The sequence below is a fragment of the Manihot esculenta genome, chromosome 4 (genome assembly GCF_001659605.2).
Source record: "Manihot esculenta cultivar AM560-2 chromosome 4, M.esculenta_v8, whole genome shotgun sequence".
In the NCBI taxonomy this organism is placed as follows: Eukaryota; Viridiplantae; Streptophyta; class Magnoliopsida; order Malpighiales; family Euphorbiaceae; genus Manihot; species Manihot esculenta.
In genome coordinates, this window is record NC_035164.2 from 14,701,344 (window position 1) to 14,727,864 (window position 26,521).

The 26,521-nt window shown below is 37.3% G+C and overlaps 1 protein-coding gene and 1 pseudogene across 1 annotated transcript; one reads left to right on the top strand and one right to left on the bottom strand.

The window, feature by feature from the left end:
* The window catches only part of LOC110617381, a 180,563-nt pseudogene extending 175,711 nt beyond the window's left edge, over positions 1-4,852 (top strand).
* LOC122723455 lies at positions 2,215-4,203 on the bottom strand. Its single transcript, XM_043955598.1, has 2 exons — positions 4,191-4,203; positions 2,215-2,714 (listed from the first exon to the last, which is right to left on the bottom strand). Exons 1-2 carry the CDS (start codon positions 4,201-4,203, stop codon positions 2,215-2,217), a joined length of 513 nt encoding a protein of 170 aa, XP_043811533.1.
* Positions 4,853-26,521: the final 21,669 nt, after the last annotated feature.

A 26,521-nucleotide genomic window follows, 5' to 3' on the forward strand; every position in this document is an offset into this window, starting at 1 on the left:
GCCGACCGTAGAGTGTTTGAAAGGATGTCATTCATATGGAAGCATGATAAGTGATACTGTACTAGAATTCAGCCTACGACCTGTGACAATTCATCAGTGTTGGTGTTTTCTCGACCAGGCTTGTAATGAATGTCATAATCATACCCAAGTAATTTGGCCACCATTTCTGCTATTCCGGTATCACAATCCGCTGCTCTAACAAATGCTTCAAACTGTGTTAATCCGTATGAATATAAAATTTTCTGCCAAGTAAATAGGGATGCCATGTATGAATGGCATGAACAATTGCAAGCATTTCTTTAGCATATATAGACCATGATTTCTTAGCAACCCCCAAAGCTCTACTCATGAACACTATAGGCCATTCTTGCTGTGTCAACACCGCTCCAATCCTATCACCGGAGGCATCACATTTGATGTTGAAAGATTCATTGAAATTCGGTGTACCCAGAGTTGGGGTGGTGATCATAGCATTTTTTAGATTTTCGAATGCCTTTTCTGCCTCCTCCGTCCATTGGAACTGTCCTTCAAGAGATTAGTTAATGGCGTAGCCAGCAATTCGTAATTGCGCACAAATTTGCAGTAATAACTTGTAAAGCCTAAAAATCCACGCAAATCTGAAATGTTAGTAGGCCTAGGCCATTTTATCATAACCTCAATTTTGCTTTGATCAACTTTAACACCGGTAGAAGTAACAATATGACCCAAATTCTCAAGTTCTTGTAAACCAAAGGCACACTTTGAAAGTTTCACATAAAATTGTAGATGCCTTAAAATTTCAAAAATCTGTTTAACATGTTCAAGATGCAAATTCCAATTGGGGCTATAGATTAGAATGTCATCGAAGAAAACGAGAAACGAAAATGGATTTGGGCAATAAGGATGAAAAATGGAATTCATGATTACAGAAGGGGCATTACAAAGTCTAAATGGCATGACTAAATATTCACAATGACATTATGTGCTCGGAAAGCAGTTTTATGAATATCATCAGGGTTTATGCGTACAAGATGATATCCAACTCAAAGGTCCAACTTAGTAAAATATGTAGCACCATAAAGTTCATCAAGCATATCATCAACAGTAGGAATCAGAATTCTATCTTTAATAGTAACAACATTTAAAGCCCTATAATCTTTACAAAAACGCTAGGATCCATCTTTTTTATTTTTTTAACTAAAAGAACAGGTGATGAAAATGGATCGGTACTGGGTCGAGTGAGCTCCAATTGCAATATGTCATGAACTTGTTTTTCAATTTCGGACTTTTAAAAGTAGGCATACCTATATGGCCATACATTGATGGGCTCGGTGCCTTCTTCCAAAATGATGTGGTGCTCAATGGCTCAGTGAGGAGGTAGCTGAGTTGGAACTTGGATCAGATCTTCAAATTGTTCAAAGTGTTGAGTCATAGCTGACGGAATTTGGGACGGCAGTTGGGTGGTTGTGATTGACAAGCAGAGTGCAAATAAAGTGTTGCCTTGTCGCTCCTCCTTAGAAAGAGAGGTCATAGTCACTGGTTGAATAGGCAAATTACTGATTCCCTTTAACTTGTAAAATGTATGCTCCTAGCGGAATTCTGTGGTCAAGTTAGACCAATTATATATGACATTTCGTAGTTACGATAACCATTGTACACCCAAAACTATATCCAGCCCAATAAGTGGTAAAGTATAAAAATCGAGAGAGAGATATCTTGGAGATTGATTTTGACATCCTCAAATTGGCCACAACATTGCAATACTTTTCCATTGGCTATTTTGACATCAAAGGATTCAGTAGGAGTCATAGGTAATTTTAGAGCATTGGCCATTCTTTCAATGATAATGTGTAGAGCCGCTGTTTATGAGGACCATTACCTCCTTGGAACCAATTGTTGCTATGACTCTCATGGTGTTCGGAAAAGTCCATCCTACCATTGCATGCAGAGAAATTTCCGGTGGGGTGAGAAAGGGATCCTTCGGGTCGTACTCCTCGTCCACGATTGTGCACCCCTACAGTAAAAGCAGCTGGGATTGTTTGCAGTGATGATCGGGCAAGAATTTTTCATCACAATTAAAGCAAAGTCCTTGTGACCGTTGCCTCTGCATTTCGTCCCACGATAATTTTGCCTCTGCATTTCGTCCCACGATAATTTTTTGAATGGAATCGTTGTCCTTTGGGAATGACAAGTCCTTCAGGTGGAAGTCGAAATTTCAATTGTCTGAGCAACTGTTCATCCCGCATTCGAGTTAAGACTGATTGCCTCTTTCAACGTTTTAGGCTTGAACATTCGTATTTCATCTGCTATTTCTAGTTTGAGTCCACCCATGAAGGTTCTTACGAGTGCTTTTTGAGACCAGCCCTGCACTCGATTTCCCAGCTTCTCAAACTCATATTGATATTCTCGGAAGGACCCAAGCTGTGGAATATTGGAAAGAGTTTCATTGAAGTCCTCACAATCAGTGGGTCCAAACCATGCCCATAATTCTTCACAAAAGGATTCCCAAGTGACTTCTTGTTGCCCTTCCTTGCATGTCCGGTGCAACCACTGCCACCATTGGTTAGCTTTACCTTCCAAATGAAAAGAAGCTAATGGGACCTTTTGCGTGAATGGTTCCACTTTCGTAAACCATTTTGTCGGGTCCCCACATGCAAAGCGTGGAAATTCCAGCTTTGCCAATTTAGAGGAAAATGGAGGCCTAGCACCTTCACACAAATTCTGTGACGACTCTCCTGTCAAGTGAGATGAAAATTTAGAGTGCTGGATCGAAGGTTATAGGTTGAGTTAGATAGGATGAGAAACAAAAGATTTAGAGAGTTTCGAAATAGTTATTTCCAATTGGTGCAGTTTGTCAGCTACTCCTTCCTCAATTCAAACAAGGTTTGTTAGGAGGCCATTGAGAGTTGTCTATAAATTCTCAATTCGTTATTTATTGGTTGTCGTGGTTCTGATACCAATGTTAGGTCCTAGTCAAAGCCTCTTAGAGTTTTTTGGGTTTAGAAGTATTCTTCTTAAGGTGAGAATATACCAAGGTTGTTGGATTAAATTTGAGCTCCCCTTCCATTCAATATACTAGTATTTAAATACGAATGCAACACTACTTGATCTTGTCTTCTAGGCACTATCTTAAGGAGTGGCTAGATGATGGACACTACTTAGATAATGGGCCACTACTTACAGTAACAGAAAATGAAACAGAAATAATAACAGAAATGGAAAACAAATTTTAAGGAGGTGGCCACATTGCATGCCACTGTTCACGTGGGTAGTGACTTAGTCAGGATACTTGGGAGTCCTTCGACCCACTCTAGAGGACCATGATAAGTCGTGAGGCTATTGTTGTAACGGTATTTGCGGTGCAAATACGTCCCACATCGGCAGAGGATGAGAAATTGGAATTGTATATAATAGCTAGCACGAAACTACTAAATAACTTGGGTTAACCATTTTGGGCCAAGTGGAAAGTGGGCCCAAAAGTTATTTGGGCCAGTTCGGGCCCGCCTATTTCAATTGGTATCATAGCCACCCTGGGTCAGACAAATTGTGCGGAGCTAGTGGGCCTGCGAGGAAAGGGCTACCCGTGAGAGACGAGGTGGAGCCGCCCGAGGTATTAGCGAAGCACAATACCCAAGGGTCCGGTCCTTGTTAGCAATTGTAATCGTTTCAGTTGCGACGAGGACGTCGCAAATTTAGCGGGACCGAGTGTAATGGTCAGCTGCTTAAGCTGTCTGCTTGCGGATTTGCGGCGCAAATCCGTCCCACATCGGCAGAGGATTGGAAATTGGAATTGTATATAATAGCTAGCACGAAACTACTAAATAACTTGGGTTAACCATTTTGGGCCAAGTGGAAAGTGGGCCCAAAAGTTTTTTGTGTCAGTTCGGGCCCAGCTGTTTCAATTGGGCTCCGATATCACTATTGGAATTTGATGACAGGTTTGGTCCAAGTCTGCATGTGGTGAGAGTGTTAGATCTCATAATGGGGGTTTAATTGAACTTGATGTGGTAGCTATCTTCAAAATGCATTTAGGCAATTTGGATTGGGCTTACTTCACTTTATTAACTCTTCCTTTTTTCTTTTATTGATGTGGAATTCTCACTTCTCCAACAAGAACCATAAAAGCTATGATGCAATGCTTTTCTCAAAATGCTTCCTCTTATAAAGTTCTCTAAACTGTCTTCCAAAATTTGTATTTTGCAAAATGTTACCAATTGGTGACATTTTTGAAATCAATCTCAGTGTCACACCAAGACAAGTACATCTTTTCATGTGATACAAGTGAACCAAAATCAAAACATGTGAACCAAACTTGGTACATTTTTTCATTTTATACAAGTGAACCAAAATCAAAACATGTGAACCAAACTTGATAAAGTTAACATATATGCTAGGATTGAAAGCAGTATAATTTGTTTGAAAGGAATGAAGAAATTTAGCAACTTTTTATTTTTTTTATTTTTTTTATTTTCCCTCTTGATTGAATGTTGAGATGATAACAAGTGAGTAGTGCAATTTATTGTTTAAAATAAGTTTGCTGTAAGCTAGAAATCTTGATTTTCATTTCCTTTAGATGCTTTCTTCCAAAAAATATGAACGTATTGTTCCTCTCTCTCCAGTCTTTTTCTATTTTTAATTGTTTTAAAAAAAATTAATTATGACATATGCAGCTGATACTTCATTGCGGGACAAGTGCCAAGATCTTGAAAGAGCCAACATCAAAGTACTGTTTGGTGAAACTTCCTTCAGGAGCAGAAAAATTGATTGATTCTCAGTGCCGGGCCACAATTGACAGAGTCTCATTAATTAATTTTTCAATCTTATAAAATAATTATTAATTAATTTTTTTATAAAAAATTATTTTATTTTTTTATAATATTTAATAGCTGAAGTTAACGAATAATTAATTAATAAATTTTTAAAATTATTTAGAATGTTTAATATATTTTTTAAAATTAATATATTAACTAATTAGTAAATAAATAAACTGTATTTACATTTGTTCACCATCAATTATGAATTCAAGGGCTAATATATTTAATTCAAGTATGAATTGTGAAATTGAAAATTAATCTACATGACTATATAACTGATATTGCTCGGTACTATGTTCACTCAAATTATAGATACGTGTCGCTCGTAATTTCCAGTGATAAAATCTGATTTTATATTTATCATTTAAATCAATGTTTGACATATGGATGATAATATTTAGATTCGGATCAATAACTTTTCATTCGGATAGAAACACATCATTTAAAAAATATCATTCAAACGTTAACTCTTTGACTATCTTATGAATAACTAATCAATATTAACATGTTAATTATATATAGAAGTGAACAAAGTGAGTAATATTCAGTTGAAATTAAAAAAATTGATTGAATTAAATTAATTTAAAATTTTAGTTTTATTTTTTATTCAATTTAATTCGATTTGATTTTTAATTTTAAAAATTTTAATTATTTTAGCTCGATTTGATTTTAATAAAAAAATTAAAAAAATTGAATCAAACCGATTAGTGATAATAATATATTATTTTCAATGATATAGAGAAATTAAATCATATTAAGATTAAAATATTTTAATTAAATTTTAAATAGTAAAAATAAATAGTAAAAAAATTTAAATTTTAAATTTTAAATTTAATTTATTCAATTCGATTTGATTTTAAATCGAACCGAATGAATAATCATCCCTAACTATATGCATATAATGTTAATGAGGATATTTAGTTTAACTTTTTCACCTAGATAATACATTTTGAAAGAGCTATTTTATCTATTTGGTAAACTCTTTGAAAATGCGACTGATACATTTTAGAATCAAATTGATGAAATTAAACATTAGAGGACTGTATAATTATATTTATAAAATTGTAATGCTTAAATGAAATTCAATCTAATGCTTAAAATTATTTGAGGATTAAAAAAGTAAACGAAAGAAAAAATACAGTAACTAACTACTATAATTTTTCAAAATGGTATAATTAAACATTTAATTTTATTAAAATAGGGAGATTAAATCATAATTTTTAAAAATTTTAATAATAATTTTAATATTATCTATAATAAAAAATTTATAATTTAAAGAATAAATAACAAGAAAAAAAATAAAGTTAAAGTTTCACTTTCACAGTTTATTTAAATTAGTATTCGATAGGTTCAGTTTGAAATTTAATTGAAGTGGATAAATTAAAAATTAAAATTTTAATATTTATAAAAATCAAACTGAATCAATTTTAGTAAAATCCAATTTAAATTAAACTAGTCTGATTCAGTTCGGTTTGATTTTAAAATAATACAATCTAATCAATTAAAATCTTTAATTTTAAAATTATATTAAAATATTTTAATATTTTTATTTTATTAATTAAAAATTTTATTAGGTTGTATTCATTTTAACATTAATTTATCAATAAAACCAAAGATTCTTTTGTATATTCAAATTGATGACATATTAAAAAATTTACGATTCAGTGGTCTCGTCAATTAATTCGAGATTATTTAAATTACCAACACTTTATTATTAATTATAAATCTCTATTTTTTTATAAAAAATATATAAAAAATATGAGAAAATATAAAGACAGATAAAAAGGATTGATAGTTTATTTTATTTTATTAATAAAGTAATTGAAATAAAAAAATTTTTAAAAATAACTCTAATTAAGCTCATATATTTTTATTTAAGGGTAAATTAAATCTATTTTTTTTATTTATTCAAATTTATGTAGTTTTATTTAAAAACTAAATAAATTCTGACTTAATATAATTTTTTTTAGCAAAATATTATTTTTTAAATTAGAAATTAGTATTTTAATGAATATAAAAATATAAAAAATACATAATGATAGTAAATAATTATAAAAAAATTATTAATAAAAATATATTTTATTATTAAAAAATAATAATATTATATATTTGGATTTATTTTACTTTTAAATAAAAATATAAAGATTTAATTAGCAAAAACTAAATAAATAAGACAATGGTTTGTAATAAAAATACAAAAATTTAATTGAATTTATATTAAAAGATTTTTTATTTTGAATAATAAATTAATGATAAAATAAATAAAAATTAATAAATATTATTCTTAATTAACATAATAAAAATATAAGAGTATTTTATATAATATTAAAATTATATAGATATTTTAATTATTTAAAATAAATTTAACAATTAAAAATAAATAAATATTAATAAATATTATTTTATTTAATTGAATATGAATATAAAAATATTTTAATATAATTTTAAAATTATATTAATATTTTAATTAATTAGAGTAAATTGTAAGAATATAAAAATAATTATCTCTAAATTTATTTCCAGGATTTGATATTTATTAATTTGATATGAAGACAATGTTGGCAGTAATTCAGGAGAGTAAGGTCATTCACGTAGCACAGACTGCACTGGCGGTAGTGCTGATGACTAAGGATCCTAGGTTGTTAGACGACTATAATTTGAGCTCTCTAGATGTTGTAACTTGCAGAGTTGCTTCGCTTAGGAAAAGCGTAGTTAAACTATTTCGGCAATAATTTTCAAATTTGACTTTAAGTCATGTTAGTTAAACACCAAACTTGGATTTTTAGCATTAACCGGTGGTTAATTTCTCACATTAGTTATTTAATGTGTAGCGTATGATCCACCGTGAAATAATAAAAAAATACAGAAGGAACGTCACGTTAGCCACCGGCAAATGTTCCCCCACTTACCTTTCAAATTTGAATTGAATCGCTAAATGTTTTTAAATTCTAAGTTATTGTAGCAAGTAAAATCTTTTTAATTAAAATGCAAAAATCCTTAAAGGTTTAAATTTTTTATGCCATTATCTAAAAATATATTAATAAATAATGTGCTCACTCAATCCATTATTCCTTTCTCATTGTTGACACTTGGTACCTATGAAGTGTTGATTTGAGTATTATTCATAGATGGAATTAGAACCAGTTTAGAAAGGAGACTCTAGAGTATTTTCGGTAGGAAAAAATGTCATGAAATACATGATAATAGTTAATTGAAAAAATAAGAGAAGCACCACGGAACGTGACATCTCCATTTCGGTTAGTTAAATAACCTTATAGGGGTGGTTCAGTTAGTGGTATTATAGATAACATTTAGACCATTCTAGGTATTTAGGAGAAGGAATAAGTATAAGCAAATGTATATACCTTATAAGTTAAGGTCAGGATATAACTCTACTATAAGTTTTTGTAAGTTGGCTAAGAATATTATTTGACATTCAACACGTGTTAGAAGATAGAGGTGATAGTTTAAAGTCGTGATCGCAATAATCTATTCAATGCTACAAATGTGTGTATTGTAAGCTGCAGATTACATTATGGACATTGGACATGTGTTAGAAGTGTTGATTTGAGTATTATTCATAGATGGAATTAGAACCAGTTTAGAAAGGAGACTATAGAGTATTTTCGGTAGGAAAAAATGTCATGAAATACATGATAATAGTTAATTGAAAAAATAAGAGAAGCACCACGGAACGTGACATCTCCATTTCGGTTAGTTAAATAACCTTATAGGGGTGGTTCAGTTAGTGGTATTATAGGTAACGTTTAGACCATTCTAGGTATTTAGGAGAAGGAATAAGTATAAGCAAATGTATATACCTTATAAGTTAAGGTTAGGATATAACTCTACTATAAGTTTTTATAAGTTGGCTAAGAATGTTATTTGACATTCAACATGTGTTAGAAGATAGAGGTGATAGTTTAAAGTCGTGATCGCAATAATCTATTCAATGCTACAAATGTGTGTATTGTAAGCTGCAGATTACATTATGGACATTGGAGCATTGATTGGAAATTGTGTGCATCACTTTTAAGAATCTGCTAGGATATGGTAGATGCCCTATATCTGATGCAGTTTTATCATGACAAGTTTCTAATTGCTATGAAGTGACTTCTAATAAAGGTTTATATCCTTTTAAAATAAAATACTGGAGACATCAGCAATAAGGTATAGGAAAATTCTACGATAGCCACAATGAACTCAAAAAACATAATTGTTTTTGTGTTGTTTATCATTAAAAAGATGAATTTTATAAATATTATGATATAAGAGAAATGAAAAAAAGGAGAGCCATGAGTAGGTGAAATAGGCTAGAACATGTCAGTGACCAATCTTCTTGTTCACTTTTTACTGTAACGATTGCTTGATATCGAAACATAGGCATAACCTTCTAAGGAAATAAATTTGAATTATCATAATACAAGATTGAAGGGTTTTAAAGAAAGATTAATTATCTAAACATTATGTAAAAGCGGATTGAAGATACAAGAAGAATACACACATAAAATAAGTGATAGTTATAAGATGGTAGGTATGATTAAGGGGTTGGTTTAGATAGTTATTGTTTATTAAAAGTTTAGTTGTTCTCTATATTGGTGGTATAGTTAGATTTTAAACGCTTTAATCGGTACAAGTAATTATTATTGATGAGTTATATTGATATTTGTTTATATATAAATTTGTGTATATATATATATATATATATATATATATATATATATATATATATATATATATATATATATATATATATATATATATATATATATATATTTGTGTATATATATATATATATATTTGTGTATATATATATATATATATACATGTTTTGAATATTGATATTTAGTTTCTTAATAATATTGTGCAAAATATAGCTAGGAAAATATAATTATTTATGTTTCTTAGTTATTTACTGGATTCTAGATATAATGTGGTAATGTGGTTGATTATTAGCAAGAATTAATTATGTTAGTATAAACTTTATGTTATTATCTATTGTTAAGAGCTATGTGGACATGATCCTCTATTGGAGGTACGTAGGCAGCTTTCGGGTGCGGTCCAAAGATAATAAATGTTAAGACTTTAATTAGCAAATAGCAGCGATGTAAATTCAAGCCATATTAATAGATTTTCACGTCGAATAAGTTACTTAATGAAAATTTAATAAGTTTAATATGAATAAAATAATTAATATACAAATAATTATAATTATAAGATTATAGATAAAAATAAAGCCACAAAGAAAATAATTGAATTAGCTGAGATATAGGAGAACAACTTTCGTAAAGAGACCGTGAGTGAATTAGACCCTTAATATTGTCAAAACTTGACTATAACTTAGGATATATAGAAGCATACAGAAGTACCTAAAATGAATAACTTGGAAAACTTGTCAAAGAAACGACAATTGGCATGCCAATAGGTGCATTTTATGATATAAAACAACACTTGAAAGGCAGTGTCACAGTCTAGATATAAAACGTAAGTTGGCATTTGAAGTTATAAGGCATAGACGAAGTGTCGTAGCTACCCCAAATCGTCATTCACTAGCAGACCAAATGAAATTGTTGCTTGAAAAAAAAAAAGGATAATGGTATAAAAAATCCATAATTTTATTTACTGGCACAATAAATTAGATTTTAAAAATATTGGGCGATTCTTTCAAAATTTGAAATGAAAGTGAGGGAGCATCTGTCGGTAGCAGGCCATATTGTATTTTTTTATTACTTGACGGTGAACTCTACGCTACACCTTGGATAACCAAGGTGAGATATTAATCCTTGGTTAGTTAAGTTAAAATTCTTAAATGGTGTAGAAAAACCTAAAACGCTCTCATCGACGCCATCACTCGCTGTCAAATTTAATTTCCCGACTTCGTCCTTCGCACAAAAAATTAGCCTTCTTGCTTTACCACCATTTTGGCCTCATAGAAGGAGATATTGCCTTCGTTCTTTCTCCTAACTTTATTCACCTTTCGATATTTTATTTCTGTATCTTCTCTCTCCGTGTCGTTACCTCTCCTTAAAATCAATTATCTTTAAACCTGAGATTCTCCACCAAATTCAGCTGTCAAAACCTGTAATTGTGTTCATAACGTCGAATGCTACTCATATAATTCCTAATCTCAAAACAATCGTACTCGACTCTCCCGAGTTTGAATCGCTGATGATGAGTCTAGCTTACTGTGGAGAAATGGAAGGAGGAGAGTTAACCAATTGGACCCTGCGATGATTCTCTATCCTCACGGACTACTAATCGAGTTAATGGAGTGGTTTTGATTCATTGAAATTTCACATGTATGGTGGCTGTAAGTCATGAGGTTTACACGACCTGGATGGCAGATGCAACTTCCTTTTTTTCGTTGCCTTATTTTCATGTTTATAGTTTATGTTATTTTGTGAGGGCTTTACCTATGGGAGCGATGGTGGTGTCCATGGGTAAATTTGATATGAAGACAATGTTGACTGTAATTAAGGAGTGTAAGATCACTCACGTAGCACAGACTGCACCGGCGGTGGTACTGATGACTAAGGATCCTAGGTTATTAGACGACTATGATTTGAGCTCTCTAGATGTTGTAGACTGCAGCGTTGCTTCGCATAGGACAGGCGTAGTTGAACTGCTCCGGCAACAATTTCCAAATTTGACTTTAAGTCAGGTTAGTTAAACACCAGACTTGAATTTTTACCATTAACCGGTAGTTAATTTCTCACATTGGTTATTCAATGTGTAGCGCATGATCCACCATTAAGTAATAAAAAAATACATAAGGAACGCCACGTTAGCAGCCGGCAAATGCTCCCCCATTTACATTTCAAATTTGAATTGAATCGCTAAATGTTTTTAAATTCTAAGTTATTATAGCAATTAAATATTTTTAATTAAAATGCAAAAATCCTTAAAGTTTTAAATTTTTTATGCCATTATCCAAAAGTATATTAATAAATAATGTGGTCACTCAATCCATTATTCCTTTCTCATTGTTGACACTTGGTACCTATGAAGTGTTGATTTGAGTTGAAAATTGTGTTTGTGGTTGAAGGAAGTTTAGGAAAGTTAAGATTGAGAGTTCACTGAATTGAAATTTTATCATTGATAGATGGAATGAGGACCAATATATAGAGGAGACTCTGCTGAATTTTTAAGAGGAAAAAACTTTTGGATTAAAATTTAAAATCCTCAAAGATTTGGAATATTTATGCCATTGCCCCTAAAAAAATTACTAAACAAGACACACTCATTTGTGATTCCTTTCTCACTATTAACACTTGATATAATGAAAGTTGTACAAATATGGCATGTACATAATAGATATGTGGGTTGTAATTAATATTGCATGAGAAGAATTTTATATTGGTATAATTATTAGAAACATTGATCTGAGTTGAAAATTGTGTTTGTGATTGAACGAAGTTTGGGGGTTAAAGGTTGAGAGTTCATTGAAGTGAAATTTTATTATTCATAGATGTAATTAGAACCAGTTTAGGATGGAGACTCTAGAGTATATTTGGTAGAAAAAAAATGTCATGAAATACATTACAACAATTAATCGCAAAAAATAAGAGAAGCACAACGGAATGTGACATCTCCATTTCGGTTAGTTAAATAACCTTATAGGGGTGTTGCAGTTAGTGGTATTAGAGCTAACGTTTAGGCCGTTCTAGGTATTTAGGAGAAGGAACAAGTATAAGCAAATGTATATATCTTATAAGTTAAGGTCAGGATATAACTCTACTATAGGTTTTTGTAAGTTGTCTAAGAATGTTATTTGACATTCAATATGTGTTAGAAGATAGAGGTGATAGTCTAAAGTCGTGATCGCAATAATCTATTCAATGTTACAAATGTGTGTGTTGTAAGCTGTAGATTACATTATGGACATTGGAGCATTGAGTGGAAATTGTGTGCATCGCTTTTAAGAATCTGCTAGGATATGGTAGATGCCTTATATCTGATGCAGTTGTATTATGACACGTTTCTAATTGCTATAAAGTGACTTCTAATAAAAGTTTATATCCTTTTAAAATAAAATACTAAAGACATCAGCAATAAGGTATAGGAAAATTCTACGATAGCGACAATGAACTCGAAAAACATAATTATTTTTGTGTTGTTTCTCATTAAAAAGAGGAGTTTTATAAACATTATGATATAAGAGAAATGAAAAAAAGGAGAGCCATAATTAGATGAAATGGGCTAGAACATGTCAGTGACCAATCATCTTGTTCACTTTTTACTGTAACGATTGTTTGATATCGAAACATAGTCATAACCTTCGAGGGAAATAAATTTGGATTATCATAATACCAGATTGAAGGGTTTTAAAGAAAGATTAATTATTTATAGGATTATAGATAAAAATAAAGCCACAAAAGAAATCATTGAATTAGCTAAGATATAGGAGAACAATTTTCATAAAGGGACCATGAGTGAATTAGATCCTTAATAATGTCAAAACTTGTCTATAACTTAGGATAGAAGTATACAGAAGTACCTAAAATTAATAAATTGGAAAGCTTGTCAAAGAAACGGCAATTGGCATGCTAATAGGTGCAATTTATGATATAAAACAACACTTGAAAGGCAGTGTCACAGTCTAGATATGAAATGTAAGTTGGCATTTAAAGTTATAAAGTATAGACGAAGTGTCGCAACTACCTGAAATCCTCATTCACTAGCAGACTAAATGAAATTGTTGTTTGAAAAAAAAAAGGATAATGGCATAAAAAAATCCGAAATTTTATTTCTTGGCACAATAAATTAGGATTTAAAAATATTTAGCAATTCTTTTCAAATTTGAATTGAAAGTGGGGGAGCATCTGTCGGTAGCAAGCCACATTGTATTTTTTCATTACTTGAAGGTAGACTCTACGCTACACCTTGAATAACCAAGGTGAGACATTAATCCTTGTCCTTCGTACAAAAAATTAGCCTTCTTGCTTCACTACCATTTTGGCCTCAAAAAAGGAGATATTGCCTTCGTTCTTTCTCCTAACTCTATTCACCTTTCGATCCTTTATTTCTATATCATCTCTCTCGGTGTCGTTACCTCTCCTTAGAAATCAAATATCTTTAAACCTGAGATTCTTCACCAAATTCAGCTGTTGAAACCTGTAATTGGGTTCGTCACGTCGAATGGTGCTCATACAATTCCTAATCTTAGAACAATCATACTCGACTCTCCCGAGTTTGAATCGCTAATGATGAGTCTAGTTCACTGTGGAGAAATGGAAGGAGAAAAGGTTTACTAATTGGACCCTGCGACGATTCTCTATCCTCACGGACTACTGATCGAGTTAATGGAGTGGTTTTGACTCATCGAAATTTCACATGTATGGTGGCAGTAAGTCATGCGGTTTACACGACCCGGTTGGCAGCTACAACTTCCTTTTTCCCGTTGCCTCATTTTCATGTTTATGGTTTGTGTTATTTCGTGAGTGCTTTAACTATAGGAACGGCGGTGGTGTCCATGGTTAAATTTGATATGAAGGCAATGTTGACAGTAATTGAGGAGAGTAAGGTCACTCACGTAGCACAGACTGCACCGGCGGTGGTGCTGATGACTAAGGATCCTAGGTTGTTAGATGACTATGATTTGAGCTCTCTAGATTTTGTAGCCTGCAGAGTTGCTGCAGAGTTGCTTCGCTTAGGAAAAGCGTAGTTAAACTATTTTGGCAATAATTTCCAAATTTGACTTTAAGTCAGGTTAGTTAAATACCAAACTTGGATTTTTAGCATTAACCGGTAGTTAATTTCTCACATTGGTTATTCAATGTGTAGCGTATGATCCACCGTTAAGTAATAAAAAAATACAGAAGGAACGTCACGTTAGCCACCGGCAAATGCTCCCCCACTTACATTTCAAATTTGAATTGAATTGCTAAATGTTTTTAAATTCTAAGTTATTGTAGCAAGTAAAATCTTTTTAATTAAAATGCAAAAATCCTTAAAGGTTTAAATTTTTTATGCCATTATCCAAAAATATATTAATAAATAATGTGGTCACTCAATCCATTATTCTTTCTCATTGTTGACACTTGGTACCTTTGAAGAGTTGATTTGAGTTGAAAATTGTGTTTGTGGTTGATGGAAGTTTAGGAAAGTTAAGATTGAGAGTTCACTGAATTGAAATTTTATCATTCACAGATGGAATGAGGACCAATATATAGAGGAGACTGCCGAATTTTCTATAGGAAAAAACTTTTAGATTAAAATTTAAAATCTTCAAAGATTTGGAATATTTATGCTTTTACCCCTAAAAAATATTACTAAACAAGAGACACTCATTCGTGATTCATTTCTCAATATTGACACTTGACATAATGAAAATTGTACAAATATGGCATGTACATAATAAATATGTGGGTTGTAATTAATATTGCATGAGAAGAATTTTATTTTGGTATAATTAGAAGAGTTGATCTGAGTTGAAAATTGTTTTTGTGATTGAATGAAGTTTGGGGGTTAAAGGTTGAGAGTTCATTGAAGTGAAATTTTATTATTCATAGATGGAATTAGAACCAGTTTAGAAAGGAGACTCTAGAGTATTTTAGGTAGGAAAAAATGTCATGAAATACATGATAATAGTTAATTGAAAAAATAAGAGAAGCACCACGGAACGTGACATCTCCATTTCGGTTAGTTAAATAACCTTATAGGGGTGTTGCAGTTAGTGGTATTAGAGCTAACGTTTAGGCCGTTCTAGGTATTAAGGAGAAGGAACAAGTATAAGCAAATGTATATACCTTATAAGTTAAGGTTAGGATATAACTCTACTATAGGTTTTTGTAAATTGGCTAAGAAATTTATTTGACATTCAACATGTATTAGAGGATAGAGGTGATAGTCTAATGTCGTTATCGCGATAATCTATTTAATGCTGCAAATGTGTGTATTGTAAGCTGCAGATTACATTATGGATATTGTAGCATTGATTGGAAATTGTGTGCATCACTTTTAAGAATCTGCTAGGATATGGTAGATGCCTTATATCTGATGCAGCTGTATCATGACAAGTTTCTAATTGCTATGAAGTGACTTTTAATAAAAGTTTATATCCTTTTAAAATAAAATACTAGAGACATTAGCAATAAGGTATAGAAAAATTCTATGATAGCGACAATGAACTCAAAAAACATAATTGTTTTTGTAACAGCCCAGAAATCCGGACCGCTACCGGCACTAGGATCCAGATCGGCTTAAGGCCGCCGGGACCCGTAGCAAGCCAAACATAAACCTGTAAACCTGTTTAATCCTATACATGATCAAACATAACCATAACACTATAAACTTTTTCTTTTCCTTAACCAAGTTGAACCTGTGCATGCACATAACATAAACATAAACCACACACTGGAGTCCTCATCAAATGCTCCAATGGGGTATCATAACATACATTAAGCTTGGTACATCATAAACATCTCAAAACACAGATCATGTATTCAAAAGGGATACACTGTATAAACCGGGGTCAAGCACAAATTCTAAACCTCAATAACTTCATTACATTACATGTCTATCATATTACATCATTTATCATGTCCACATCTAGCTATTACATAATCATAACTTGACTCCTGCTGACCTCCTGGTCTACCCTGTACCTGCAAACCTGGGGATTAAGGGAATGGGGTGAGCTAAAAAAGCCCAGTGAGCAGAACCATAAAACATTTTAATTATTCATGCTTTCATGGAATGCATCATAGCACAGACATTTCACATCAAGGACGGACTTGTCACCAATAACTCTCATTTCTCATAAACAATCATGCATTTGCCCGGACGCGTGGCATGGGCAGCCCGGGACTTTCTAACATGGTGCCAGGACGCGTGGCATGGGCAGCCCTGGACTTTCTAGGTTACATACTGAGAGCTAGTGGGTCATCCAACATCCATCCACATCAACAGTAAAAATGCAATGCATCATATTCGTGATCACTAATGCAATACAACTTACATAAACATGGAATTTATGATGCATGGATCATGCTAAACATTTTATTAAATTTAAAGCATAGTTTTGTTCTACTCATCTCTGGCTGATGCTCTAAGGACTCTGAAGCAGCTAGCACTGCTAACCTCCTCGGTTCCTCGGGTCTGAACCTACACAGGTGGACTCAGATGAGGGACCAAACATATATTGACATAGTCTAAACATTCTCCCAAAAACCCCCTAAAAACACCTAAAAACAATTATAGAAAACATGCAAGAAATGGCTGAACAGGGCACTTTCGGCGGTAGGTTCGGCGGCCGAAAGTCCCTCCAGAGCCGAAAGTCATGCACCTTCGGCGGCACTTTCGGCGGCCGAAGGTTCCTTCCAGAGATGAAACTCATGCATGTTCGGCGGCACCTTCGGCGGCCGAAACTCCCTTCCAGAGCCGAAAGTCCACTTTCGGGGGCAGGGTTCGGCAGCCTATTCATGCTACCACAGGCAGGTTCGGCGGCCGAAAGAGCCTTCGGCTGCCGAACCTGGTTTCTCCCAAAGCGCAGAAACTCGGCTCCAACATGCACAAACGCCTCCCAACTCATACAATCATGCATTTTCCTATTCTACAACATGCATACTCCAGCATACAAGCTCCTAGGGGTTCCAAACTATCCTAAACCCCATCTACAACACATCAAACAACCAACATTGCTCATAAACATAACATAAACCCATAAACTTCACATAAACCTACACATGCATTTCTACCCCATAAAACCTCATAAAACTTACTTAAAACATGTAAGGAACTATGGATCTACTCTTACCTCTTGTAGAACGAGAGGAGAGACGATCCAACTCGGAGATGGGAGAGATCCGCTCTTTGGTCTCCAAGTTTCCAAAACTTGCTCCTTTTTGCTCAAATCTCTTCAAATCAACTTAAAGCTTGTTAAAACATGAAAGATCGGAGGAAAAACATCAAAAACGAACCATAGGAGAGCATGAACTCACCGTGGCCGAAAATGGGGAGAAAACTCGCCCGTTTCGGCCATGGAGCTCTTATATAGGGCTGGCAGACCACCTTTCAGCAGCCGAACGTGCCCCCACATCTCATGCAAGTTCGGCGGCTGAGCATGAGGTTCGGCGGCCGAACCTTTGAAATTTTCGAAAGCCTAACATGCCCCCCTAAACCATCCCACGTTCGGCGGCCGAACATGAGGTTCGGCGGCCGGACCTGGAAATGTCTCCTTGGTCTTTTTCATTCAAAACTCAATTTCCTTTTTTTTTTACTTAAAAACATAAAATACATTAAAACATTTTATAAAAACATGGTTTTACCCTTCTAGAGGTTTCCGACATTCGAGATCCCACCGGACGGTAGGGATTCCGATACCGGAGTCTAGCCGGGTATTACATTCTTCCCCCCTTAAGAACATTCGTCCCCGAATGTTCACCATAAACATGGCATAGCATAAAACATGAACATTCATACAAAGCACATAAAACTTACCTTAGAAGAGATGAGGATATTGTCGGAGCATGGACTCCCGTGTCTCCCAAGTACACTCCTCAATGTTGTGGTGATTCCAAAGGACTTTCACCATCGGGATTTCCTTGTTTCTTAACTTTCTGATCTGGGTGTCTAGGATCCATACCGGCTGCTCAACATAGGTGAGATCCTCTTGGATCTCCACATCAGGTTCACTAAGAACCTTGCCCGGATCCGACACGAACTTCCTCAACATAGAAACATGGAAAACCGTATGGATTCTCTCCATTGAAGTAGGCAAGTCCAGCTTGTACGATACATTCCCAATCTTTTGCAAGACTTCAAAGGGTCCAATGTACCGTGGAGCTAGCTTACCTTTCTTCCCAAACCGAATCACCCCTTTTATTGGAGACACTTTGAGCAATACCAAATCCCCCTCCTGAAACTCTACTGGTCTTCTGCGGACATCTGCATAACTCTTTTGCCTGCTTGCAGCAGTCTTGATCCTTTCTCTGATTATGGGCACCACTCTGCTGGTGATCTCTACAAGCTCAGGCCCTGCCAAGGCCTTTTCTCCAACTTCCTCCCAACAGACAGGCGACCTGCACTTCCTTCCATACAAAGCTTCATATGGGGCCATCCCTGTAATACCCGGCTAGACTCCGGTATCGGAATTCCTACCGTCCGGTGGAATCTCGGATGTCGGAGTCCTCTAGAAGGGTAAAACCATGTTTTCATGAAATGTTTTAATGTTTTTGATGATTTTAAGTAAAGAGGAAATGAGTTTTTAGAATAAAAACACCCTTGGAGGAAACTCAGGTTCGGCCGTCGAAACTCAAAGTTCGGCCGCCGAACATGAATGCTTTTCGGGTGAGCCTTAGGCCCCCGAAGGCATAAGTGAGGGAAGCCCAGGTTCGACCGCCGAACCTCAAGTTCGGCCGCCGAACATGGCATGCATGCGGGGGCACGTTCGGCTCCCGAATGTGGCCTGGCCAGCCACTATAAAAGAGCCCCTTAGCCGAAATGGGCGAGCTTTCTCCCCATTTTCGGCCAAGATGAGCTCTTCCGCCGTTCCTCACCATTCTTGAGTTCTTTCCTTCAAATCTTTCAAGATTTTCACAAGTTTTTACGTTGTTTTGAAGATTTTCGAGTTTAAAGCAAGTTTTGGAGCTTTGAGGTTCAAGAACTCAAAATCTCCCACCTCCGAGTTTAGGACGTCTCTCCCTCGATCTTCAAGAGGTAAGAGCCGATCTTAAGCCCATTTCATGTTTAAAGTAAGTTTTATGCAAGATCTATGGGGTAGAATGCATGTTTAGCTCATAGTTAGATTTTTGAGTTAATGTTATGTTTTGAACAATGTATGTTGGATTTGTGTTGTTGTTGTGTGTTGTAGTTGGGGTTTAAGTTAGTTTGAAGCCCCTAGGAGCCAATGTATGTATATTTGCATGGTTTGGATGAGTTTTATGCATGTTGGAATGGAAAGGAGAAGTTTTTGTGCAAGGGAGCCAAGTTTCTGCCCTTGGCAGAAACCAGGTTCGGCAGCCGAAGGACTTTCGGCCGCAGAACATGGCTTGGGAGGCAAGCCTTTCGGCTGCCGAAGTTGCCCCCGAAAAGAGACTTTCGTCTCTGTCTGGGACTTTCAGCCGCCGAAGGTGCCGCCGAACCTGCCTGGGTTTCGGCTCTGGAAGGACTTTCGGCCGCCGAAGGTGCCGCCGAACCTGCCCTGTTCTGCCTTCCTTTGCATGTTTTTACATGATTGTTTTGAGGTGTTTTAGGGGGTTTTTGGGGGATGTTTTTAGAGTTATGTTCTAGTTGTTTGGTCCCTCATTTGAGTCCACCTATGTAGGTTCGGATCCGAGGAACCGAGGACCTCAGCAGTAAGTCAGCTGCTTCAGTCAGTGTCAGAGCTAGCCGAGGTGAGTGGAATGACTCTTATGCTTTTAAATAAATAAATAAATCAGTTTTGAGCATGTTCATGCATCACGGATGCCATGTGATATTTTAGGATGCTTGCATTAGAAATCACGAATATGTTGCATTGCATAATATGTTGTTGATGTGGATGAATGTTGAATGATCCATTAGCCCTCATATGTTATGACATGATGATATGATATGGAAGTCCAGGTGTGGCCTGCACTACGCCCCTGGCACTATGTAAGAGAAAGACCGAAAGTGGCCTGCACTACGCCCCCGGCATCATGGATTATGTATGTTATGTTATGTTATGTATAAGAGAAAGACCAGGTGTGGCCTGCACTACGCCCCTGGCATGATTGGATTATGTAGAGGGCTAAATGGTGACAAGTTCATCCTTGATATGATTAGTTGTGATGTGATGCATTTCATGTTATCATATGTTTTAAATGCTTTACTATTCTGCTCACTGGGCTCTAGTAGCTCACCCCTCTCCCAAATTCCCCAGGTTTGCAGGTACGGGTTAGACAGAGAAGTCAAGAAGAGTAATGAAGTCATATGTATATAATAGTTAGAATGTGGACATGACAGATTGTATAATGATGTATAGATATGTAATGTAACGATATTGAGGTTAGAAGTGTGCTTGACCATAGTATAATGTAATCCCTTTTTGAAACATGATCTTAATGTTATTGATGTCCATGTTTAGCCAACTCAACACTTGTTATGCCACCCATTGGGGGCATTGATGAGATCCCACAGAGGGGTCAAGTTTATGATTATGTATATGTTCAGTGCATGCACAGGTTGAGTTTGGTGTATGATAGAATGTATGAAAGAAAAGTTTTAAATTTTTATGTATAATTGTTGATCATGTATGGGATTAAACAGGTTTACAGGTTGCATGTCAGGCTTGCTACGGGTCCCGGCGGCCTTAAGCCGATCTGGATCCTAGCGCCGGTAGTGGTCCGATTTTCGGGTCGTTACAATCCCTATGCTAGCATGATGGCTGTTATTGTAGGCAAACTCCACCAAGGGTAGATGCTACCTCCAAGAACCGCCAAAGTCCAGCACACACATTCTGAACATATCCTCTATTGTCTGGATGGTCCTCTCTGACTGTCCATCAGTCTGTGGATGGAAAGCAGTGCTAAAATCCAACCTGGTACCCATGGAATTCTGCAGACTCCGCCAAAACCTGGAGGTGAACTGGGGTCCTCTATTGGACACTATAGAAACAGGAACCCCATGCAGCCTGACAACCTCATCAACATACACCTGCACCAACTTGTCCACAGAATAGCCACTCCTGACAGGGATGAAGTGAGCAGATTTGGTGAGTCTGTCCACAATCACCCATATGGAGTCTAATCTGTTGGACGCCGCCGGTAGCCCAACCACGAAGTCCATAGCTATATTCTCCCATTTCCACTCTGGAATAGGTAGTGGGTTAAGCATTCCAGCCGGCTTCTGATGTTCCAGCTTCACCCTCTGACATATTTCGCAGGCTGACACAAACTGTGCCACTTCCCTCTTCATAGCTGGCCATCAATACACTCTCTTCAGATCTTGATACATCTTGGTGGCTCCAGGGTGAACACTGTATCTTGCATTATGAGCTTCCCTCATAATGTCCCCTTTTAAACTGTTATCATCTGGTACACACAATCGATTCCCATAGCGGAGGATCCCCTTATCATCAAATCTGAACTCCTCATTCTTGCCCGACTGAACAGTCCTGGCAATCTTCACTAGCTCTGGGTCCTCGTGCTGTTTCTGAGCCACCTGCTCCAGAAACACGGGTGCCACTCTCATATGAGCAACTAAGGCACCTGTACCAGACAACTCCAACTGTAGACCTTCATTCATGAGCTCGAAGAACTCCCTCACTACTGGCCTCCTCTCTGCTGAAATATGGGACAAACTGCCAAGTGATTTCCGGCTTAAGGCATCTGCCACAACATTCGCCTTACCCGGATGGTACTGGATCTTGCAATCATAGTCACTGAGCAGTTCTACCCATCTTCTCTGCCTCAAATTCAAATCTCTCTGACTCAGGATGTACTGCAGGCTTTTATGATCTGTGAAGATCTCACATTTAACCCCATAAAGGTAGTGCCTCCACATCTTGAGTGCAAAGATTACTGCTGCCATCTCTAGGTCATGTATAGGATAATTCAACTCGTGCTTCTTCAGTTGCCTTGAAGCATAAGCGATCACCCTTTCATTCTGCATCAGCACACAACCCAGTCCCACACGGGACGCATCACAGTAGACTGAGAAGTCTTCATTACTAGATGGCAGAGCTAACACTGGTGCTGAAGTCAACCTCTTCTTGAGCTCCTCAAAGCTTTCTTCGCACTGGTCGGTCCACACAAACCTTTGGTTCTTCTTAGTTAGTCTGGTCATGGGAGCTGCAATTTTTGAGAAGTCCTGAACGAACCTCCTGTAGTAACCTGCTAGACCCAAGAAGCTCTTGATCTCTGTCACTATGGTGGGTCTAGGCCAGTTAGCTACAGCTTCCACTTTCTTGGGGTCTACCTCGATTCCATTTTCTGACACTACATGCCCCAAGAATGAAATGCTCCTCAGCCAGAACTCACATTTGGAGAACTTGGCATACAAGCCAAGTTCCCTCAAGGTCTGCAAAACCAACCTCAGATGATGGGCATGCTCCTCTGCATTCCTGGAATATACTAAGATATCATCTATGAAGACAATAACAAAGTGATCCAGGTATCGACTGAAAACTCTGTTCATGAGATCCATGAATGCTGCAGGGGCATTGGTTAACCCGAACGGCATTACAAGGAACTCATAATGCCCATATCTGGTTCTGAATGCCGTCTTCGGCACATCCTCTTCTCTTATCCTCAGCTGGTGGTACCCCGATCTCATATCTATCTTGGAGAAACAACCTGCTCCAGCTAGCTGGTCGAATAGATCGTCGATCCTTGGCAATGGGTACTTATTCTTGGTAGTGACCTTGTTCAACTGCCTGTAGTCGATACAAAGTCTGAGGGATCCATCCTTCTTTTTCACAAATAGCACTGGAGCACCGCAAGGTGAGGTACTCGGTCGGATGAAGCCTCTATCTACCAACTCTTGTAACTGCTCCTTAAGCTCTTTCAATTTCGTTGGTGCCATCCTGTAGGGAGGGATAGAGATCGGTCTAGTTCCAGGCATTAACTCAATTTCGAACTCTATCTCCCTAGCAGGTGGTAAACCTGGCAGCTCGTCTGGGAAGACATCTAAGAACTCTCTGACTACTGGCATTGAGGCGGGCTCCCTGACCTGACTATCGATCTCTCTCACATGTGCTAGAAAACCCTGACAACCCCTCCTGAGTAGCCTACGAGCCTGTAGGGCTGATATCAAACCTCTAGGTGTACTCCCCCTGTCTCCTCTAAAGACAACCTCTGACCCATCCTAACATCTGAACTTGACTACCTTGTCTCTGCAGTCCAAGGTAGCACCATGGGTAGATAGCCAGTCCATCCCTAGAATGACGTCAAAATCTGTCAAATCTAGAACCACAAGGTCAGCTGGCAGGCATCTATCCTCTATAAACACTGGACTAAACCGGCAGACTGACTCTGCCACTGATGGGTCACACTTGGGTCCACTGACCCAGAGGGGACACTCTAACCCAGAGATCATCAAACCCAACCTCTCAACTGCTCTCGGAGCCACAAAAGAATGAGATGCACCAGGGTCCATTAATGCATACACATCAGAACAGCTAATGATGAGATTACCTGCCACCACGGTGTTAGATGTGTTTGCCTCCTGCTGTGTCATGGTGAAGATCCGTGCTGGTACTGATGGACCTTCACCCCGGGAACCTGAAGAAGAGGCTGCTCCTCTCCCTCTGCCTCTGCCACTTGCCTGAGTCATGGCTGGAGCTACTGGTTGGGCTGCACTACCTGAACCCGTCTGCTGAGGCTGTGCCCCTGAAACTGCTCTAGGACACTCCCGAGCCATGTGTCCCTCTTGTCCACATCTGAAACATGCGTTCGTCCCAGCCCGGCAGATTCCTTTGTGTGGTCTACCACACTTCTACAGACATGACTGCCCGAACCAGAACTTGAGCCACCTCCCATTCCCAGACTAGATTTTATCTTGTTCCAGAACTTGCTCTTTTTGGACTTAGATCTGTCCCACTTTGCACTGCTTGGTGTCTTAGAAGCTGAAGACTGATCCACTGACTGTTTAACCTTTCCCTCCATTTTCTAGGCCATATCCACTATGGCATGGAAGCTCTCCCTTTCTACTGACTGGATTAAGGAGGAATACTTGGAATTAAGCTTCATGATATACCTCCTTGCCTTCTTCTGATATGTGTCTAAGGTTTGCCCTGCAAACGGCAGCAGCTCCAAAAACTTGTCTGTGAGCTCCTCCACACTCATCCCATCGGTTTGCCTCAACTGTTCAAATTCAATCATCTTCAATTCCATGGAGCTATCAGGGAAAGCCCATCCAGCAAACTCGTTTGCAAACTCCTCCCATGTCATGCTGTCCACCCTCGGGTTCACATAATTTTTAAACCACTCACGGGCCTTCTTGCATTTGAGTGTGAACCCAGCCATCTGAATGGCTCTGCTATCATCAGCTCCTATCTCATCTGTAATCATTTTGACCCTTCCAAGGTACTCAAATGGGTCATCCCCTTTTTCATACTGAGGAGCACCAAGCTTCATGTAGTCGGTCATCTTCACCTTGCTCCCTCCAGATGAGCTAGGTTTAGGCATGTGGGTTTCTGGAACTGTGGGTTCTGCTGGGGGTAGAGGAGGTACAGCATTCCCTGAGGTAGGGTTTGCTGGATTTGGATGGTAGGGAGGGGGTGGATACATAGGGTACTGTGAGTATGGTGGGTAGTAAGGTGGGTATGGCATGTGTGAGTGGTAAGGGTTAAAACTGGGGTAATCCGATGTACCTCCCATCGAATACCCGGGATTTTGTGAGAAGGGTGGGTATTGGGGTGGTTGGACAAACCCCAAGGCCTGAGTGCCTCCTTGTGACTCTCCCATGCCCTCTTAAGACATGCTCACTCCCAGACTGCCATCCCTCCTCTGATCCACATCCATGTCATCTCCCACATCTACTGACATTCCGCCTTGAACTGTTCCCCTCACTGATCTACTTCTGCTCATATCCAAAGACCTTCTAGGGTCTCTTACTGCTCTTTCTCTGCTGGATCTGCTAGACATTACCCTTGGCAATGCAGGGGGACGGGCACTCATGCCCTCATCCTCCGGTGGTACTCCAGTCAATCGTGCAGATCGACGAGTTCCCCTCATCCTGTTTACTGAAAACAACACATAGCACACATCAGCATCATATGGTTCATGTGGAGACACATGAACCCGGATCACATACATCACATACATAGCATATCATTAATGCACATGCATATAATCATGGCATTTCACATCATCATCAAAAGACAGGACTGCTCATCCTATCCTAGTGGACATGATCTTTCCTATTGTGCTTGACCTTCTATAACATCTATGAGCCCGACACACTATAGGTCCGACCATGTGAACCTAGGGCTCTGATACCACTCTGTAACAGCCCGAAAATCTGGACCGCTACCGGTGCTAGGATCCAGATTGGCTTAAGGCCGCCGGGACCCGTAGCAAGCCAAACATAAACCTGTAAACCTGTTTAATCCCATACATGATCAAACATAACCATAACACTATAAACTTTTTCTTTTCCTTAACCAAGCTTAACCTGTGCATGCACATAACATAAACATAAACCACACACTGGAGTCCTCATCAAATGCTCCAATAGGGTATCATAACATACATTAAGCTTGGTACATCATAAACATCTCAAAACACAGATCATGTATTCAAAAGGGATACACTGTATAAACTAGGGTCAAGCACAAATTCTAAACCTCAATAACTTCATTACATTACATGTCTATCATATTACATCATTTATCATGTCCACATCTAGCTATTACATAATCATAACTTGACTCTTGCTGACCTCCTGATCTACCCTGTACCTGTAAACCTGGGCGTTAAGGGAATGGGGTGAGCTAAAAAAGCCCAGTGAGCAGAACCATAAAACATTTTAATTATTCATGCTTTCATGGAATGCATCATAGCACAGACATTTCACATCAAGGACGAACTTGTCACCAATAACTCTCATTTATCATAAACAATCATGCATTTGCCCGAACGCATGGCATGGGCAGCCCGGGACTTTCTGACATGGTGCTAGGACGCGTGGCATGGGCAGCCCTGGACTTTCTAGGTTACATACTGAGAGCTAGTGGGTCATCCAACATCCATCCACATCAACAGTAAAAATGCAATGCATCATATTCGTGATCACTAATGCAATACAACTTACATAAACATGGC